At 37.4% G+C, this 16,672-nt stretch overlaps 1 protein-coding gene across 7 annotated transcripts in view; it reads left to right on the top strand.

The window, feature by feature from the left end:
- Positions 1–16,672, top strand: part of PRUNE2 (prune homolog 2 with BCH domain) — a 136,038-nt gene that overhangs the window by 95,023 nt on the left and 24,343 nt on the right. For all 7 annotated transcript variants that reach the window (XM_058424131.1, XM_058424130.1, XM_040089566.2 and 4 more), the window contains exons 10-11: positions 13,394–13,470; positions 14,394–14,594. In XM_058424131.1, coding sequence (XP_058280114.1) covers positions 13,394–13,470; positions 14,394–14,594 — 278 coding nt within the window. The remainder of the gene's footprint in view (positions 1–13,393; positions 13,471–14,393; positions 14,595–16,672) is intronic.

Raw genomic sequence — 16,672 nt, 5'->3', positions numbered from 1 at the left:
TTTAGCTGTTATGGGATTTTAAGAATTAACTCATTGTTAGTTCTTAATATATCTTGTTTGTGGTCTTATCAACAGCCATTGCACCTATGAAAAAAAGACAGCAGCAGATGGGACTTCTTTTATTTAGGCAGGCAGATCAAACCTATGTCCTACACACTGGCAGCAGACTCTGAATAGCTGTATGCTGGGCAGTAGCCCAGCACAATACACTATTGCCTGCTTGTTGAAAGTAGAGCATATAGCTAACATTGCCCTTGTATTTCCCTAGCTGTAATATGTGAAGAGTGCCATGTGGAGGAAGGAGGAGCCCCATTTTCTCGCTTCATTCCTGAACGTTACTTCCTCAGCCTGGCATTTCTTGTCACTCTGACTCTTCCACAGCGTTTTTGCTATGACATTACTCTTCTTTCCCACGCTTGGGTTGGTTTTTATCTTCTTCCTGCTTCTGTGGCATTTCCAACTCAGTGAGAGAGTTCTGCTTCTGAAGATAATTGGTGGCTTTCTGCATCTCCCATCTCTCTTTGCACATGCCTTTTAGGTGTGCCAGCTGCAGGGTTTGACAATATTTCCTGTTCCTAAAACCTCTTGCCAGTGCAAGCAAGCTGCATGTTTTCCAGTTTTACTGCTTCAGTAGAGCTTATGTGCCCTGATTAGGAGGGCTCATGTTTGGGACTTTCCTGTATTTTTCCCAAGCTGATAATTTCCCTGGGATGGGAATTAATTTCAGTTACCAATTTACACCTGTTATAAATGAGAGGACCAAATTCGATAAATCAAAATTTGGAATTTTATTAAGAGACAGAATAACAGTCTCGGACAGCCACAATTAAAAGGACAGTGTCGAGCCCGGGGTCGGCGCCGGGTGAACAACGATAACACACTCTGCCAGTCTGTTATCCCCAAGTTCACATCTGGGGTTTGCAGCAGCCTCTTTTTATACACTGGATCGCGGAGAGAGGCCTGAGATGATGTAAGTCCTCCATCTGAGGCAGCTTCATTAAGTATGCAAGTTTCAGTTCTAAGAGTCTGAATGGATCAGCGGAGGAGGACAATGCTGTGATGGTCGGTTCCAGGTGTGGTGTAGACATGCTGATTTTGGCCGGAGACCATCGAGATACGGATCTGAAACCATCATCGGGTTCTCCAGGCTATCATCTCTGTGTTCTGTTGCTCTTTGTTTCCTTTCAGCGATTCCTGGCAGTGACAGTCTTTTGTCCTTCTTTCTGGTAATTCCAATCAAGCTCTTTCCGTGTCCCTCCCAAACCTTTTCAGGCTAGGGATATTTTGTATTCTGTTGAATCCCCCTTCTTCCCAAGTTAACCCACAAAATGCTAAAACAAAACCTAACTTCTAACATGCTACTTTATACAGGACTTATAATCATACATTCAGTATTACAATTTATATTCTATTAACATGAAGTAACTTCAGAGCAGATGTTACATTCCTTTTTAACGATCTGTAGCCAAAGCATGTTTGTGTCTCTCTCCTGGTAGTTAATGCATGTTTGTGTCTCCCTCCTGGTAATTCTTAATCATGTTATGTCTCGTGTTTCCCCCTCCCTTGTCCTTTCAAGCGAGAGGAATTCCTGCACCCTCTTCTGAGTTGCTTAACTCCGAGTTAACTCAGAGTTTGTTGGATTAAAATAAAACCTTACATTTATTTAGATGATATTAAATTTTATCTATCAACATGAATTAACTTTAGGACATATATCACACACCCAATAAGATATTTCCACTTTAATTTTCTGGTTAAAATTCCCATTTCACTTTCTGCATTGTCACTTAAATTCCCTTACTGTTTATTACATCTCCAACAACTGCAGCTTTAAGAGGGACTAAAGTTTGACATTAACACCTTTTTAGAGACTTTTTTTTAGGTCACCCATAGCCAAGACAGGGAAAATGTAGCTGTTATTTCTAAGTTTGTAGTATGGCAGGTAGGAATCTATATTATAATTACATTGAATACTACAAGCTGTGAAATCATTGATACAATAACATGGAAAAGGGAGAAAGGTAAACGTTTGGCAATACAGTGACAGAGATGTGAGAAAACAAAGAATTTAACAATATTTAAGGTATTGAAGAAATAGAAGTATTTTGAGGATGGGGAATGAAATGATAAATAGGATCAGAGAAAAGCAGTATGAGGGGAGGAAAAGATAGAAGTCATACATTATAGGAAAAAATGTTGCCATGTTTCTTTTCCTATCAACATACTGTCCAAAAGCTGAGCTTGAAATAAGAAGAGTGTTAGAAAAATACTGATGCTTTAATTAACAGATTAAAAAAAAAAAAATCGGTATCTCTTTATGTTAAGTGAATTCTTGTAATTAGCGGCTCTAAAAATCTTCATCACATTTTACCATGTGAGCAAGACATACTTCATACTTCCTGTTGTAAGATGCTTTGTTAAAGCATTTCATTCTAGCCTAGTTTAGGATGGTAATAAGTACCATCATCACTGTACATGTCATCATCCTTACCCACAGAGAAACAAATCCATTAAGCAAGAAGTTGCCAATATTACAGAAAAACTGAGTGGTAAAGAGAAATAGGCACTGAAGTTCAGGTTTCAGAATTAATAGTTGTGTATAATGCTTAAGAGCAGTCTGAGGCATTTTAGCATGTTTTAATTTGGAAACAAATATGCTTGATACGGTGTAGATTGTAATAGTTGGAGGGGATTTCCCACAAGTCCAATGGAGAATATACAAGTCCCATAGGGTATAAAATTTTAAACTTTCTAAAGATTTTTTTTTGCTTCTGATCCTGTAACTTCTCCCCTGTTAACTAGTCTCAAATTATTAGCATACTTCCTGTAAGTGCAGATGGCTGCACTGGGTAGAGGGTGCACCCTGCTCTTTCAAGTGCTTTTCATGTGCCAATTACACCATTTGGAGCTTCAGGTATTCTCATGGTTGGTCCTGACAGCACAGTATGGCAGGAAAATGGTCACTGCGAGCCACACATTCAGGAAGAGAAACGGTTTAAAAGTTAGGCAAACGAACACTGAATTTTCTCAGGGAATAATTAATCGTTTAATGAGAGTGGAAGGTGGGAATCAGATCCCTGGCATCTTAATAAATTTTGAAAATATAATCTAAAAAGAAAATGTATTTTCAGTTTATACTTATGGATCTTTTGAATCAGATTGATATTTAATTTCCACTTTCTCTTCTGTCATTACCATGTTGCATTTGTAATGTTTGTTCAACAGTGGTTATTGATTAGCACATCATCTAGATATGTGGAATATTATCTGTAGAATACTAACAACATCTTAAGAGATTGTCTTGGTTTTGAAAGACAGTTGTCTGCCAGGGAAAACTAGAGCCTCCCTTGGAATGGAGAATGTAAACCCCCTTCCCTCCAAATTATTATAATTTTGCAATTAGGGGCTCTCAGGTGAAGATATGGGAAATAGGAGTAACAGTTCTTTACTAGGAATATTTAAAAAAAAAATAATAAAAAAGAAAATACAAATGTAGTAGGGAAAAAAAAACCAAAAAAACCACACCCAAAAAACCAAAAAAACCCACAAGCAAGGAAGCAAAGAAAGATCCTGGAAAAACCCTGACAGTGTCAGGGATACAGCCTGGCACCCTGTTGGTCAGGGTGTTGGAAGCAGTCGAAATAAGTCCTCCTGGTGTAGAGATGGTCTTGTAGAAAATACAGTGGTGGTGAGATGGGTCTACTCTTCCTCTGGGAATCCAGTGGAAAACCCAGATACCTTGTGTCCTTCAGTCCCAGTTTTTATCTAGCTAGGAACAGTTGGCTCCTCCCCCACTGTGTGGAGCATCTCACAATGGGACAATGGAATGTGCCATGTCATTGGTGGGCCCTAATGGCCCATTATCAGAAGATGTCCCCCTGGAGGATGGAGGGCTGGTGAAAGAGATAAGAAACACTGCCCCACCTGGTTTTAACGGCTGGGCCATTATCAGAAGGCATCCTCCTTCTCCCCCCCTGGAGTAAGGAGGATAAAACATCTCCCCAAAAACCCCAGCCTTCAACAGATGAAATAGAATACACATTTTTTGGTTACATAATCCAATACAGAGATCAGAAACACACTTTCTAAATGCTAATACTGCTTTGAACCTATGCAGCACATTGCCAGACCTTGTGATCTTTCAATATTGATGGAGGAGTACCCATCATATAAGCTCCCCAGCTTTGTGTTGTTAATTCTGATGATTTTCCATTCTCTCAGTAAAGATTAGGGAGCATTGATCTATGTTAGGGTTAGAGAGCAGAGAAAAAACCCTGCTCTGAGGGCAAAACCATGTGGTGGTACTTGTGTGCAATGCTATACAAAGAAATAGATGTTAAGTGACATGAATTTGTTACTCTCTGCTATTGCACACAGAATATTGTCTTGAGAGAATATTATTAAAATGGTAATATTAGGAACCTACCAGGTTCTGCATGTGTCTGTAAGAGGCATATATGGATGCGTTCCGAAAACGCAACCCGAAAGAATTGTCTCCTGTCCATGTTCATGCCATGGAGTTGTTATGACGTTTTGGAGACTCTGGGATCTTCTGCTGGCAGCATCAGCCTGGCTTGTATTTCTAAGTCTCCATTTTGGCAAGGCATCTAGATTTGCGACTTCAATTTCCCTCATTTTATATTGAGATGCATTTTTATTTCATGTCATTGGAAGTCACATATAATTGAAGGCTGGAGCCCTGGATCTCTTCCATCAGTCTTCCTTATCTATGGGCATTTGCATAAAGTTGATGAAATAGCCTAGTGAAATTCATTTTCCCTGTTTACTTGCATTTGTCCCTTCTGCATCCCTCCATGGCTTTTCCTGCTTCTCTTGCAGTGTGACACAGGGAGGGAAGCTGGCAAGGGGTCAGGACAGACAGCATGTGGCTGCCTAGCAGCAGTGAAAGCAGCAGCATATGCTTAAGAATAGCAGCTTTTGTTTTTCAACAGTCTTAAGCTGGTACGCCTACTATTATGCCTGGCTTCCTGAAGTAAAATGAGACTTATAGTATAAGTTAAAAAAGAGGAACAAGGAAAAAGATGGGTAGATTAGTAGGCACTAAACAATGAATTTGATTGGAGACCAGGAAATGTTTTAATAAAGAGTGGTTAAAAAACATTCAGTGGCTCTAAGTGAGAATTTTAACATGTTTTCAAAGCTTGTGGCTGTAATACAGGATTTTTCCACAGAAAGAATATTACCTCTTATTGTCATGCCTAATTTTTTCGTCCAAGTCCAGTGCTGAAAATGGAGCAAAATGTCAGGTCATGAAAACAGAAGTATTAAAAACTATGAAGTTATGATTTTTGCTAGTATTTAGCAGTGGCTTATTCTTTGGTTTTTGTAAATGATACATTTTTCTGTAAAGTACGATTATGAGCATGTCATCTACTATGTAGCAAAGCAGTATGACAGTGATGAGTTAGCATTTCACAGATGCTTGATTAGTAAACCTTTTGGCTCAAACAAATTACCACAGTTTTTTTCTTTTCCTTTTCAGGCAGATATGGGAATAAAAGTCTCATGCTATGCATAAATTACAGTGCTCAATCCGTAGATTTTTCCTAAACTAATTTGTGATTAAGAGCTGCAAAATAAATAGCAATAGAAACACTGTTAATTTCTAACATATGGTTGCCAAATTCAGGTCTTGGGAGGTGATAAAATAATCCATTTTTACAAGTCACCTGTATACAGTGTAATTAATTTACACAGCTGTGAGTAAAAGTAATTACTTTTTCTACAGTCTCAGATATCCTGGAGTGGATTCCTTGCAATACTCATTTTCTTGGTATGTGGATAGAGCTGAAGCATAATCTCTCACTGATTCTGACTAAATCTTGCTCAGTGTATGTCACTTTGATCTGTTGCATGCTCTTCTACAGTTTAGGGATTAATTCTGCTGAACCTAAAAAATTCACACTTTTATCTCTGAATAAGTATCTGCATAAATTCTTGTTTATTGTCTAAAAGTTTTGTAGCAGGGGACTAGTTGTAGAAAGTATTTTTGGGTTTAATGAGTACATTTGCTAATGGGTTTCTTCATCTCTTAGTGCACAGTCCAATTGGGCTCTTGGGGACTAATATTCTTGCCTGCTTTCTCTGTTTCTTCCTGCGTACTTTCATAAAAGTTTCTTTGCAGCAAAGCCTATTATTTTGTTAGGTGTTACTTCTGACATATTTCTGACATACTTCTGACGAAATTCATACATTAATACTCTCTTTCCTAAGACATCTCCTTTTGGCTGTAGACACAGTTGATACTGAAGTATGTCCAACATTTCTCTGACTTTGCAGGACATTGCTACCTATGTAATGATAAGCATCAAAATTCAAACCCATGTAGATTACATTAGGATTTCTTATCAGTCCAGTACTGTTAAAGGTCTTGGAAATAACGCATCTCTGTTATAACAGTTTATGGAGTTGCATCTACAACTGGAAGATGATGGACAGACTGACTTTCTTCTCTGAGCACTCTAGGTAGTAAAAGTAGAAAGCAGACATTTGATGTTCTTTTAAAAAAACATTGTTGTAGCGATGGTCTATAAACCTGTAATATCTTTTCTGAACAGAAATGGCACAGAAATTACAAGCCAGAAGTGTGGAGCCCTGTGAAAAAAAGCAAAAAATGTGCTATTTGGATATAAATGCAAAACAGCAAAACAGTTTCTTTTCTAAAAATGAAATAATATGTCAGGTGTTTAACTGTGATGACAGAATAGGTTTTGGTATTCTTTTATATGAGGTGAGGCGGATGTTGGAGTAGTGTCCTGGTTTTGATTGGCATAGAGTTCATTTTTACTCAGCTGGTACAGCTGGTACAGTGCTGTGTTTTTGATTTAGTATGAGAACCGTGTTGGTAACACAGTGATGTTTTTGTTGCTAGTAAGTGATGCTTAACCCTAAGTCAAGGACAGTTTCGCTGTCACATGCCCTGTAGAGCAAGTAGGTTCACAGGAAGCCAGGAGGAAGCATAGCTGGAACAGATAACCCAAGCTGATCATAGAACATCATGCCTGGTGTGTAATCTGGAGAGTTACCCAGCAAGGGGGGGACTGATTGTGGCTCAGGGATGGAGTTTGGCATGGCTTGGTGAGTGCTGGGCATTTGTATTGTTCCTCACTGACCCCCCCTCAAGTCTAACTTTGTATTCTCCACCCCATCCTTCCAGGGTGGGGAAAGGTGAATGAGTGCCTGTGTGATGCTAGTTGCCAACTCAGCTTAAGCCATGACAAGTAGCTACAGAGATGGATGATAGCAAAACACCCCTTGTATGTTGTGTATTTGGTAACATATTTTGGCTCTAAATTTATATGCATTTCTAGAATTGTAAACTGAAGAGGAATGGAACAATTAAGAAAACATTTTATTTAAACACATCTTTGATGTAAATTGTAGTTTGTGGAGTGTTTGAATGGTTGCTTTAGGTGCTTCTAAGGCTTTTGATTGCTTCTGAGTAGGAAGGAATTCTTGTTTTGTCTGAAAGAAGTTAGACATTTTCCAGGTGGGGTGATCAAAATGACATGAGACCCATCAGGCAGGCCAGAGATGGGTTTACACAAGATACTGGCAAAACACTTAACCCTCCCTAATGCTAAGGCACTTTCAGACAGAGATGTGCTGAGAGTCAGTAGATAGGCAATACCGGATAAATGCCAAGGGCTTTTTCATACCTTCCAAGGAAAATATTCTCATATCCAATTCATCAAGCGCTCCTTTCTATTTTCCTGAGCTCGGTACTTGCGTAAGGGTGGTGTCACAGGGTGGGGATGGGAGGGTTTCAAAGGAGAAGGACTTTGTGCTGCAAAAGTAACTCAATGAGTTTAAGTTCCCGTAATTTTTTTTGTACCTTAAATTTCACTTCATGCTTTCTTCAAAGCAGCTCAGTTTTTTCACTGCACACTAGTGAGAAAGTGGGCTATCAGCAGTACTGTTACTTCATCCAAAACCAGGCTATCCCTGCATAATGTGTGGAATTTGAGAAGATGAAAAAAACCTCAATGTCTAGTCTCTGAATAACCTTTCCAACTGCACTTTGTCTCCCCTCTTCACATTTAGTATCCAAACGAAGCACATATTAATATGCGTGGAGGTGGTTTCATCCATGTTGTTTCTTTGACTTAACCATGTTTTGAAACTTTATAAAAAAACTTGAGACATCTTGTGAAAATTTAGGAATAAAATTATTTCTGTATGTAGAGGGAACAGCATGGAGGAAACATGATTTACTTTTCTAGAAAAAGTGCCTGGCAGTTGTGGGCTCCACTTCAGATTAAAAATGATGAGTAAAGAAAATTGGAAAATGTATACATTTTGGAGTCTGGCTGGTGAATAAATTTTAGTGAGAGTCACAGCTGGATTAATGTTGATCTCTTTTGCACATTGTAGGTATTTATTCAGAGCAGTGCATTGGAAGCATATCTTGTTTTAGACTAAAGAAATTAACTTCTTGATATGTAATAGCTGCAGAGCTGTTTGGGAAACTGGTGATAGATCACAGATGACACAAGGGTGAGGCAGCACAGCCCATAGGGACTATGACATATTGCTGTGAATATTCAAAGCTGCTCTTTCCAAAATAGCAGAATGGTGCCGTACCTAGAAAAGTCAGGATAGATAACTTTAATTTTGATAAATACTGATTTTAGAGGGCATTAAGAATTATTTAAAGATTAATTTATTGAGCTGTAAGAGTGAACCAAAAAAAAAAGGCAAGGAAAGTATTTCAGCCTCCACCTCTCCTCCTTTCATATGAATTTGGTATCTGTCTCTGATCCACCTTTGTGAAATGAGGGAGGTTCAGCTGCTTCTGAACAAGATCATAGACCTGAATATCAGAGCAAATAATCAGTAACTTGATTCCCAGTGCAGCTGATCCTTAAATGACCTGTCTGTGTACGACATAAAAGAAGTCATTTATGACACAAAAAACCTTAATTGACTTTGACCTCTGTTCCAAGATCACTTTTTTATCAATCCAGTAAATCATACTTGCATATAATGGGTTTTCTAAAATAACTTATTTCTTCAATAGGAGCATTCATTAAAAGGGGATTAAAATATATATATATATATCTTCCTAAATTGTTTTTTTGTCTACATCATCCTTGTTATAAGCTGCACCCTTATGGCAAGGCAAGGAATTTTATAAGCCAGAGTTTTGAAAGCATGTGAAGTAGTCTGTGAGAAAGGAAGAGGAGGTAGTTGCCTATTTTAAAGTTTCTGGAGTCTGACTTCCATTACTAGGGTTTCTGCTGAGGTCTTTTGATAGCTTCTGCACAGACAGAAATTACTCTGCAAAGTGCTGAGCTGCTCAGCATAACCTGCACTCAAAATCCATTTGGAAAATGTGAAGCTGTGTCTGTAGAAAACAATCTTCATCTATATGCTCCTTATTCTCTTACTGACAGCAATTCTGAAGCCATATGTTGGGACGCAGTATCACAGACATTTAAATATAACTGTATTACCCATTAATTTATTACTGAAATATTGACTATGGCATATGAAAAATAAGAACTTTAACTTAACCTGAGGTATATATGTCTGATAAGGAATCTTTTATGTGTGTGGGTAAAGCACAGAGGATTTGGAAAAATAGGAGTAGCTCCCAAGTCAGACTTCTTCTTCTCCAAAAAGCCTGTTCACTGTTTTTGACAGTACGCAGTATGTAAGAACCCGACACAATCAATAAAAACAAACAAACAAAACAAAACAACCTCCACAACCCAACAACAAAAACAACAACAAAAAACAAAACCAGAAAACCCCAAAACCAACCAAACAAAAAGGAAACCTAATCTCTGTTAAAAATCTTCTGAAAAGCAATAATAGCATTTTATGTGTTTGAAGATAAAATGGAGAACCTTGTGACAGCAATGCTTTTGGTAACTGGACTTTTTAAATGCTTGCTTTGACCCAGTGCTTTTAGGACCAGAGAATCTTACTTTCCAAATTTGATGAACCGTACAGATTTTTGACATTAAAGACACTATGTCAGCAAAATAAAATTAGAAATTCTCCAACAAATTTTGATGCTGTTTGACTATAATTCATGTAAGGGATACTTTTGAGTATACTGCTTGTAGCTGAATTTCATAAGAAATTCAAACAAGTTTATGAAACACGTACATTTTAATAACTAGAAATGTACTGTTCTTCACACTGTGATAAAAAAATTCTGGTTTAACTCAGCCCCAGTGGTCCCAGTGAAAACAGAAAAATACTTCAATTTTTTTGTTGTGAAAGTGTAAGAGGCCCTAGAGAAAGCAACAATACCAACTCAAGTGCATATGTATTGGGGAAAAAAAAAAAAAAAAGAAGATGCCACAGGGAGAAAACCAGTCTTGAGGTAACTAGAAATGTCTTGATTTAGGATAATTCTGTCCTGGGCATTGCAAAAATGTTATACAGCTCTAATTTTGTGAATTAATTACTTGTGGGAAATTGCTTTCTTTCAGATTATAATTGTCACTGTTTCTGTAGGCATAGACTACATAAAACTCAGTCATGCTCTTTTCATACAGATTAAACGATGATCTTCATTCTTAAACATTTTGTTTGTTTTATACAGAGAATAGTGTCTCTTTTTACTACAGAAAGCTTGAAACTTCACTATCCTGCTGTATCTTACTCTTCATACAACTTTGAATATTTCCTTTTAAATAATTTCCTCCAGTAATTTTTGAAGGTTGTGCAGTAAGAATTGCTGTTTGATAAAGCTGTAAGAAATATCACAAATGGTTTGAATGATAGTACCAGTAATCTATTCTTTCCAACCAAAATAAAAACCCTTGAGTACCATAAGTCATCATCTGACTAATCCATTGCTGCTTTAATAGAAGAACTCTTCATATTTTTTATTTTTTAAAGGTTAATAATTCCCCACATAAAACCCTGATCTGAATTTAAAATGGGTTAGAAATATTCATACTCTCCCCACACCCTATCTACTACCGTTATTTGCCTTAGCCAGCTTTTACAGCACTTCTTTCAAATTAAGATTTCTTTCTAGCTAGTTCAGATGAATGAATCAGACTTCATTACACATCCTTTACAATGGGGTGTATAAAAATCACAAAAAAAAGGCAAAGACTCTTACTACTCATTCACATTATCTATGTTAGTTGTGGTGGTATTCAGTACTGCTGAATACAGATAATTATACACAGTAGAGGGAAAAAGGACATGGTGCCTTGCAGGCAGTTTGTGCCTTGATTTCATTCATGAACAGGATATTTCGATCAAATTTCTTCACTACTCTGTTGTGTATGCTAAGAGGGTGTTTCAAGCCTTCTTTGATGGTAATTAAACATATTCTAGAATTGATATGTTTTGAAAAATCATTAAGCTGTTCATCTTTGTAATTTTGAAAGGTGTACTGTAATAAATGATCCAGCCCAATTTCTTATATCAAAATATAGAATTTTATTTCGAGACTTTCGAGTCTCTAACAGCCACAATTAAAAGGAACAGGTCGAACCCCGGGTTTCGGCGCTGGGTGAACACAGAAACGGACTCTATCGCTCCAAATCTCCCCTGTTCACGAAGTGTGTCCTGAGTTTCTGGCTTTTATACAGTCTTCCGCTGAGAGTGGAGAGCGACCGTAGTGCTCCCGCTTCTCTGATGCTTCATCAGGTATTCACGTTCATGTCTCCGGTCAGTTGAATAGGTTCCTGAGGTAAAACGGTGTTGTGATTGCTTGATCTGGAGAGGGTTTCAGAGGTGCTAAACTTGGCTGGAACAGATAAGATGTCCATCTAGTCTTGATTACTGGGTCGTTAGCAGGTCTGTCTCTGGGGGACACACGGTCTATCTCACTATCTCTTCTATTCACTGAGTTAATGGTTGTCTTGAGGCTTTTCCCGGCAGGGATCCTCCCTGTCTCTTAACCCTGGTGTCCCCCTCTCCCAGTTCAGTTTTTAACCTTAAATACACTTTATATTTTACAGAGCTTAATTCAGACCAAACGCAAATTAACTTTATATTACATATTACAATACCTAACACGAATTAACTTTAGGTCACGTATCACATGTACTATACAGTATGTCGGGATAAAATCAGAATTAAAATCAAAATTAGTAAAACCAATTTTTATTGGGAGACAAGGCTTAGTTGTAAACTGAGTAGCACAAACATGTTTGACCATAGCTTTAAACTGTGTTCTCTATGGTCTGATGGAAAAGTGGGAGTTCACTAGTTTGCCTGTCTGTATTGGGAATTTGACCTCACGGGGTTTGAGGTAAACATCTTTTTCAACCTTAAGTGCCGTGAAGCCTTTGGCAGCCCTACACATGCACATTTATCTATAATTTGTATGAAATTAACAAGAAATCACAGAAACTATACTCATACTTTGATACACTGATTAACCAAAGGGTCTTGTCTGGACAGTTAAATAATGAGGGTAGTCCTCCTCACTGGGTAAGAGATCAGGAAGAAAATGCAAGAGCAATAAGCCACACCTATTCAGATCTGTTTAGCTGAATCATTTGAATCACTCAAAACATAGCTAGCTGATGCTGTTGCAGGCAAAAATGGCAGCTTTGATCTCATCAACAGTTCTGTTGGTCAAAGTGTAAGAATGGTCTGTTTTTCAGCTTTTGTGGGGAGAAAAAGAAAGAAAACAGATTCTGGAACAGTAATGCAAAATAAAATGCTAATTTAAAGTAAATGAAAGCTGTCTTGAAGTCATACATTTGCAGATAGTTTGGAAGCTGTTAAGAGTGTCCTGAACATTTTAAATGTTTCCTATTTGCAGTTGATCCATCCTTCCAGCAAGTATTTTGTAAAATATTTAAATAACAAGTAGACGTGAAAACGGTTCAAGTCAAGTTACTTTAAACATCTACCTATGTTTGTTGCTGTTTTCGCCACTTAGTACCTTTTCCTTGTCCTATGTATGCATGTATGTGTGTGTTAAATATAATTTCTTAGTATCTTGCTGAAAATGGAATCTAGGTAAGATATTTTGCAACAATTTAGTCTTTGAAAATCTGTGATGTAGTTTTGGTTCTCACTTTTTCACTTTCTGAACTGTTTCAGTGTGACGCTTTACCTGCGTCAGTATTACTGCTTTGGGTCAGAATTGCTCTGAGATACAGATGATACCAAAAACGGGAAAACTTGCTCATTTTTGCTATACAGCAACTGTATATACAATCATGAATATACTGTTTTACAAAGAGTAACTGAAGCTCCTTGCAGTGATGTCTCCAGTTTGCTGGATAACCAAAGACCAACTTCATTTGTGTAAAATGAGAAATATTGCTGTTTGCAACATCAGTTTCGTAATCAGACTTCTAAACTGGCTATGTTGGAGGAAATTTCAGTTCTGTATAAGATCATGAGCTCTTTAAGATCTTACTTTGTATTTACCTCTCAGGTTGGTAGAAGAGGATGTGGGAATGGACATCTTAGCTGCGGGTGTCCTAAGCCCCAGTTCTGCAGAGATGAGACCTGGTGAGAGGAGCTCTTGCTCATTTTCTTAATTGTATCTTATTCCTGTGGCATTTAATTATGCAGTGAGAATGCTATTCCTGTGCTGGTAAAGAATCAGTTCAGTGTTAAAAAGAAAGAAAGCATTGAGTTTGCTTTGTTTACTAAATTTTCTTCTTCACTTGAGAAATGATAATTACAGTGTGATATTTTCTCTTGAGAGAGAAAGTTACCACTTGTTTAGTCCTAGTAAAGTTTTAATAGTCTGTATTATTTTCTTTATAATTGACTTCTGTCTAAGTGAACTAAGACAGAATAACTTGAAATGTGCCGTACAAGGCAGAGGCAACGAGCAAAGGTACATCTAGCTCTCATCTTGTTGAATGGTATTTTTATTTAAGACTGATTTAGAGACTCAGAGATTTTTTTTTATTTGTAAGATATTATATAGTTAAAGCTAAAGATGTAAGTTTTTGTAAATCAGCACTGTGCATAAGAAAATAAATATTTACAATGGTTTTTAGCTCATATGAATTTTCTCAGGACTCAACAATGCCTTGATTAATAACATAAATGATTTGTATTTGCTCTTTAAATTCTTAAATATTGTGGGTCAGAGCATGTTCAAAACCTGATTTTTGTATGATTGCAAAAAGGGGAATTTGGATTTAGCGTAATTTAAGAGCTCTGAGCTACCTTTGCTGCTCCTGTAGATTTTTGTTTCATTTCATTAAACATTAATGCTAATATTTGTGGTTTATATTAGATGATCTCAAATGGCATGGTGTTATTAGAATTGATCTGTCCTAGTGTATTTAAAGGTAGTTTTTGAGTACCTGGGAGATTAATTGTATGTGAAGTAGATAAATTTATTTATCTGGTTTTTTTGTTTGTTTGGTTGGTTGGTTTTTTTGTTTGTTTTGATTTTTTTTTTTCCTTTTATTCAGAACCTCCCAATTCTCTTGATCTTAACGGTTCCCAGCCCAGAAGGATAAAGCTCACTGCTCCAAACATCAATCTCTCATTGGATCAGAGTGAAGGGTCTGTACTGTCTGATGATAATTTGGATACACCTGATGAAATTGACATTAATGTAGATGAGCTTGACACTCCTGATGAAGCAGACTCTTTTGAATATGCTGGACAAGGTAATATTCTAGATTGTAAATGTAGAGTTCATCTCTGTTTCTTTTCTTACTACTCACATGCTCAGTTTCATGTCTTTCAGATTATCAGTATGGTTAAAGCATTTGAGAGTTAATGCTAGGCATCTGAGTATTTTTACCTTCTGCTGTTTTTTAACCTCTATTTCTCCTGTGTAAAGCATTATCCTTCCATTTACTCAGAGTGCAGAAAAAATAGTACAGCTGAATTAATAAAGGAAGAGCAGCTACCTAGGGAGAATGAAACTCGAAGTCCTGTCTTTGTTCAGTGCCATAGGACTTGTCTGAAAACAATTTTTGAAGAAGGACAGAGCAGCTGATGGTTGCTGTAGAGAATGCTGTTGCTACCTGCAGCTTCTTGCAGCTCTGGCCAGCTCTAGATTACAGTTACATTGGTCATATTTAGGAATATAACTTTGTGCAAAATATGCTGGCTGCACCAAAGATCTTGGAATATATAAGTGAGGTAGACAAAATGTGCTGAGAGGTCTTTTGTTAGGAAGAAAGATCTGCTTTTTATTCCCTTGATTAGAAAGCTGAGATATGGAAGGTGTGTAGATGGCTCATGATAAAGCTAGCTCAGGTGATGGAACAAGAGAATTCTACTAATTTAAATGTCCTTTCTCAGCAGACCTAGCTGTATGATATAGATGCACCCTGAAGTGTGCAACGGATACTTCATTCTTCCTTCACATATGAATGATTTTCTTGTGTAGGAGTATGATGCTGAAGTTTAACTCAGTTTACTTAGTTTCATGATGTTCAAAATCGAGTGTTTCCTGTTCCTTACTACTACCTTATAAAATGTAAAGATGCTAAGAACTGTAATAAATACAAACAGATCACAAGCTGTTTGAGGGGAAAATAAGTGTGAACATTACAGCCAAGAGCAGAAAGAAACTTTAAAAATGGGTCAGTTTAAACTGAATTTTCCCATGCATTTACTTTCCCTAATGCTAGGTGAGGTTGCTGGAGCATACAAGGACAGTTGCATTGTTTTAAGTGGTATTGCCAAAGAGTCATTACTGTGTACTCAGTCATGCATAAGCATCTCTGATGTTACTTCTCATGAGGTGGCTGATTTCCTTATGGATAAATGTGAAGTGTAGTGATGAGTTGCTTGATAGCTAGAAGATTTTATAGTGAAGGTTAAAACTAACACACACACACAGAGGCTCACATGCTTAGACTGTTGTGACCACCTTGTGAGAGAAAAACTCTCGTGTCTGCAGTAGAACAGATGTTGCCTTTAAGCCCTCAAGTAATTAAATACAACTCCAGTGATTTTGGTAGCAGTTGTATTGATGACGTCCATTTCGTCCCAGTGTGTTTTTTTCTGCTTTCTAAATGTGGTGATTTGTTCCATTCTTAAAGTTGGACCAATTTCCCCAAACTCTTACGTGAAGAGCTCAGGGTCCCTCTGGTTTTGGTGATATTTATACAGTTGTGTGGTTTTATTTTAGGTAGTTAATAGTAAAAATGTCTTCCACTGAGATAAGCCATGAAAAAATTAGAAAAGACTCCCTCCCCAATCAACATTCTATTAAAATAAGCCAGCAATAAAAGAAGTTGGCTATATGTAGTAATAATCTGATCGCTAAGATTATAGTCATAAGAACCAGTGCAGAATGGCTTATTTGCATGGTAAATAGCCTTTATCTTTGTACTTCTGTACTCTACTATTAGCTGGTACAAACTCTGATCTTGCCAGGAATCTCCTACAGTTCAGCTTCTGATTGCTGCCAAACCCAGAAGAGTAAATACTGAGAAAAACAAAGCTGCTGAGACCAGAAAGAACAGTGATTTTTGCCATGATCAGACTGTTGAAGGTCCCTTTGAACTAGAAAAGACAACTGAGAAAAGCAAGACTGCTGCCATGGTTCAAGGGTCCACCTCATCACTGAAAAATGTTTCTGTATTATAAGTAGTACTGACGCCCATTTTTTTAAGAGAATGGTGAGGAAAAATCATTACAACTGCAGTATGCATGAAAGATGAGGTAAAAGCAGAAATACTACAGTACTTGTCTTGAACTAGCACCTGACTTGGTCTGAGATTGGTTG

This window comes from Hirundo rustica, chromosome Z (genome assembly GCF_015227805.2).
Source record: "Hirundo rustica isolate bHirRus1 chromosome Z, bHirRus1.pri.v3, whole genome shotgun sequence".
Classification (NCBI taxonomy): domain Eukaryota; kingdom Metazoa; phylum Chordata; class Aves; order Passeriformes; family Hirundinidae; genus Hirundo; species Hirundo rustica.
The sequence above is the reverse complement of the archived record's forward strand: the minus strand, read 5'-3'. Positions and strand labels throughout refer to the sequence as shown.